Source organism: Ipomoea triloba, chromosome 2 (assembly GCF_003576645.1).
Source record: "Ipomoea triloba cultivar NCNSP0323 chromosome 2, ASM357664v1".
Taxonomy (NCBI): Eukaryota; Viridiplantae; Streptophyta; class Magnoliopsida; order Solanales; family Convolvulaceae; genus Ipomoea; species Ipomoea triloba.
The window spans coordinates 7,717,838-7,722,531 of NC_044917.1; the positions used below are offsets into that span (position 1 = coordinate 7,717,838).

General features: G+C 38.7%; 1 protein-coding gene across 1 annotated transcript; it reads left to right on the forward strand.

Moving 5' to 3' along the window:
* The first annotated feature begins 2,793 nt into the window (after window positions 1–2,793).
* LOC116011352 (polyubiquitin) lies at window positions 2,794–4,347 on the forward strand. Its single transcript, XM_031250907.1, has 2 exons — window positions 2,794–2,882; window positions 2,982–4,347. The coding sequence occupies exon 2, from the start codon at window positions 2,982–2,984 to the stop codon at window positions 4,125–4,127; it is 1,146 nt and encodes a 381-aa protein (XP_031106767.1). The 5' UTR covers window positions 2,794–2,882; the 3' UTR covers window positions 4,128–4,347.
* Window positions 4,348–4,694: the final 347 nt, after the last annotated feature.

A 4,694-nucleotide genomic window follows, 5' to 3' on the forward strand; every position in this document is an offset into this window, starting at 1 on the left:
TGAAGCTTAATGTTGGCCCGGCACTGGACAGTGAACGGGCGAAGATGGGCTTCGGCTACATTCTTAGAGACGAGTATGGTGTTTTTGTTGCAGCTAAAGGCTCGCAAAGGCCCGGGAAATACCTACCAAGAGAAGCGGAAGCAGCTGTGATTAGAGAAGCCTTGAGTTGGCTCAAGGAGATGAAACTTAGCAAAGTTCATGTTGAAACTTACTCTCTCCTAGTGGTCCAATCTCTCAACCAAACCAGTGGGGACTCCCCTTTTAGTTAATTCTTTTTAGAGATATTAAACATCTACTGAGTGATCTTTCATCTTTCTCATGTATTTATTACTTTTGTCAAACGATCAGCGAAGCAGTCTATTTCTATGACTGTTGTTCGGAGTAGTTTTCCAACCTTCTCCTATCATTTGTAATGCTTTGTCTTCGGACTTAATCTAATGGTTTCTTTTCTTCTTCTTCTTCTTCAAAAAAAAGATTTCAATATGGTCGAAGACGAGTTTGTAATTTGATTCTCATCAAAATCTCAATCTAGATGAATATGACTTTGTAATTTGGCTTAGTCTAAAATCTCAATCTAGAGAATTGAAGCCACATCAGTTTAAGAGATCAAGTCATAAAGTAATTTACCGGTTAGTCGGTTACCTGAAGGTAATCTATGAAATAGTCCCGTTGTAGTTTTTTTTTTTCTTTTTAAGTACTGATTGAAACAACAACTATTGGACGTGTCCATGAAAATTCTCGTATCTACAAGAAAGACGAGGTACAGCTGCTCTCAACCCAAAAACAAAAACAAAAAATCACACATTTCTATGAACCAAAGGTTACGATAAGGTTTGCCAAATATTTTACAACCAAATCCATCCACTTGTCTCACACCCCCCACTCTCTGTTGAGTACGTGGTCAACACCTCCGACAAGTTGCGCTCCATTAATTTGCTTCTGTTTCACCCCATTTCGGTCCATATTTTAATGATTCCACTAGGAAAAGAAAAAGGATTAATTTGCTTTGCACTTTCCGTCTTCACACAGTAATGACCGGCAAGTTTGAACCTTACACCTATTTCAATATTTCATATGTTGAATTTACATTAAAAACAAAATGTTAACTCGTCTTCATAATTGCACAAAATACAATTGTCAATTCAACATATACAAAATAATAATATTCTGTTATCTACTCTATTTACAATTATTGGTCAGATTAACAATTACTTCTTTACTTATTTTTTAATAAATATTTTCTTATAATGTTTAAATTTCACAAATTATATATAATAACAATTTTAAATGTATATATTTTAATTATTACTACTAAATTAAATATTACAAAAGTTTTAAATTATATATTATTTGAATTCAGTTTTGTTAAATGTGTAGACAAAGATGATGCAGATTATCGAAGATAATATTTATTTTGAATTGAAAGGAAAGGATAATTTATAACGTGACTTTGCTTAAGGTAAGGGATTTGATGTTTCTTTTTTCTTCTCCCAAATTGATATGTATAAGGATATTAGAGTGTCTTTATCCCAACCAATCTCCCCTTGCTAGATGGGGTGACACATTGAAACATATTTATTTTTTTTATTTATATATGATGATATGGTTAGCAAACTTGCTACTGCAGCAAGTTTGCTAACCTAACAAAATGTTATCACAATAGCAATTTGATAATATGAAATTTGTGAAAGTGGGAGTATTTTAGGGGTAAGGACAACCTTATTCCATTTATAAAAAATTAATTATTTATCTGCATGGATAGCTCAACTAAGTAACTTGAGTAAAATTTAGGATTAAAGACCAATAATTGAGTCCCACCTAGAATTACGATGATTACCTTTTGGGAGCCGCAAATTATATCGTGGACCGTGGTCCACAATGCATTGTGGACCGCGGTCCCAAAACGACGTCGTTTTGATTAATGAAAACAGACGGATGAATTCGCGCCACTCACTTTCTTTTCATATATACTGCACTTTCTTTTCATATATACTGCAGTTACCTTTCAACACAACTGCAGTTACTTTTTGATAAGTTTCATTCGATAATATAAAAACACAAAAGTGAAACTGTTATTCAGTATCTGTTCATATACACTGCAGTTACATTTCAACACAACTACAGTTACATTTTGATATAACTACAGTTTCATTCGATAATATCAAACACAAATGTGAAACTGTTATTCAGTATCTTTTCATATACACTGCATTTCTTTTCAACACAACTACAGTTACTTTTTGATATAACTACAGTTTCATTCATAATATCAAAACAAATGTAAGGCAGTATCTTTTGGAATGAAATGTAGTGTCAATTACGGGGCTCCATCTCCCACTTACTAAAACGACGTCATTTTGGGACTGCGGTCCACGATATAAGAGGAGCATAGAAAATTAACAATTCTATCTTACAAAAAAATTAGAAAAGATAATTAACCATTCTTACGTTTATGGAGAAGAAGACTTGTAATTGACTGGATTAACGTAGAAGAATCTAGTAGGCATCCATTACTGACTTTTTTGCCCACGAAATAAGAGGCGGTGTTAACTCACCCGCGCAAGGGCGCGTGGAACAACTCCTTTCATTTCCCTTTTCCATTTCCTTGGGCTTTAAGTCTTCCACCTAATCATCTGCGCCACTCAAAAGGAAAGAATAAAAACAATCTTGCCGTCTAGGTTCGTTCAACGCACTGAACATAATCGCAGCGTACACGTGTCGTATGTTTATAGGTTTATCCGAAGAGCGTTTTTGGCGTGAGTCTTCCAAAACTCCTATATAAGACCCCGCTCCCTTCTTCATTCTCATTCATCATAATCATCTGATTTCTCTGTTCGCTCTTCTCCTACGATTAATTTCGATTTTCAACTCTCTTTCTCAAGGTAAAATCATCGCGTCTTCTTCGTTTGATTCTTTGAATTTCTACAATTTCGTTTCTTGAATTGTATAGAGATTTGATTTTATTCTTGCTTTAATTGCAGATGCAGATCTTTGTGAAAACCCTAACCGGCAAGACAATTACTCTCGAGGTCGAGAGTTCCGACACCATCGACAACGTCAAGGCCAAAATTCAAGATAAGGAGGGCATCCCGCCGGACCAGCAGAGGCTGATCTTCGCCGGGAAGCAACTCGAGGACGGTCGTACCCTCGCCGATTACAATATCCAGAAGGAGTCCACTCTTCATTTGGTTCTCCGATTGAGGGGAGGGATGCAGATCTTCGTTAAAACCCTAACCGGCAAGACGATTACCTTGGAGGTTGAAAGCTCCGATACGATTGACAACGTGAAAGCTAAGATCCAGGACAAGGAGGGAATCCCCCCAGACCAGCAGAGGCTCATTTTCGCCGGGAAACAGCTTGAGGACGGCCGAACCCTAGCGGATTACAATATCCAGAAGGAGTCCACCCTTCATTTGGTTCTCCGATTGAGGGGAGGGATGCAGATCTTCGTTAAAACCCTAACCGGCAAGACTATTACCTTGGAGGTTGAAAGCTCCGACACCATAGACAACGTGAAGGCTAAGATCCAGGACAAGGAGGGAATTCCCCCAGACCAGCAGAGGCTTATCTTCGCCGGAAAGCAGCTTGAGGACGGCCGAACCCTAGCCGACTACAATATTCAGAAGGAATCAACCCTTCACTTGGTGCTCAGGCTCCGTGGAGGAATGCAGATTTTCGTGAAGACTCTCACTGGAAAAACCATCACCCTGGAGGTGGAAAGCTCGGATACGATTGACAATGTGAAGGCGAAGATCCAGGACAAGGAAGGCATCCCTCCTGACCAACAGAGGCTCATCTTCGCTGGCAAGCAGCTTGAGGACGGCCGTACTCTTGCGGACTACAACATTCAGAAGGAGTCCACCCTTCACTTGGTGCTCAGGCTCAGGGGTGGAATGCAGATCTTTGTGAAGACCCTCACGGGCAAGACTATTACCCTGGAGGTGGAAAGCTCCGACACAATTGATAACGTCAAGGCTAAAATTCAAGACAAGGAGGGGATTCCACCGGACCAGCAGAGGTTGATCTTTGCCGGAAAACAGCTTGAAGATGGAAGGACTCTGGCCGACTATAACATCCAGAAGGAGTCCACTCTGCACCTTGTCCTCCGTCTCCGTGGGGGTTTCTGAATTGCTTCATTGCCATGGTTGTCATCTGTTGTTCTGTTTGGCCTTTGAATGTGTCTGTCTTGTGATGTCTTGTGAGTCTGTTTTGGTGGTTCAAGAATCAAGAAAAGTGAATAATTGAAATTTAATTTGCTGTCCAACTAAGGTGATTTTGTTTGGAGTGTTGAATCGTAATTTTCATAATTGTGTTGTGAATCCAAAAAAAATACAGTTTTAAGGTTCATGAGTATTGGCATAATTTGGGATTGATTGGAGCGTTAGAAACGTTGGCAAGTTGAGTTCAATCTCTCAATAAGAATACCCTTAACAGCTTAATTGTTGCCTCATGGAGTTGGACTCCAAAACTATGATCAAACAAGGCGATCTTTATATTGTGATTATCTAAAATAGTGAAACGGAATAGCAAAATTTATAACTGAAACAGAGATGGTAAAATTTGCCCAAAGAGAAGGATAGATACCTAATTTGCAAAAGAAGAGATAAATGGGGTTTCGACAGTGGGAAGGCAACCAAGTTCTATAGTAACAGATTGTTTTGCCTTACAATCCTCTACCTTTATGAAATGCGCTC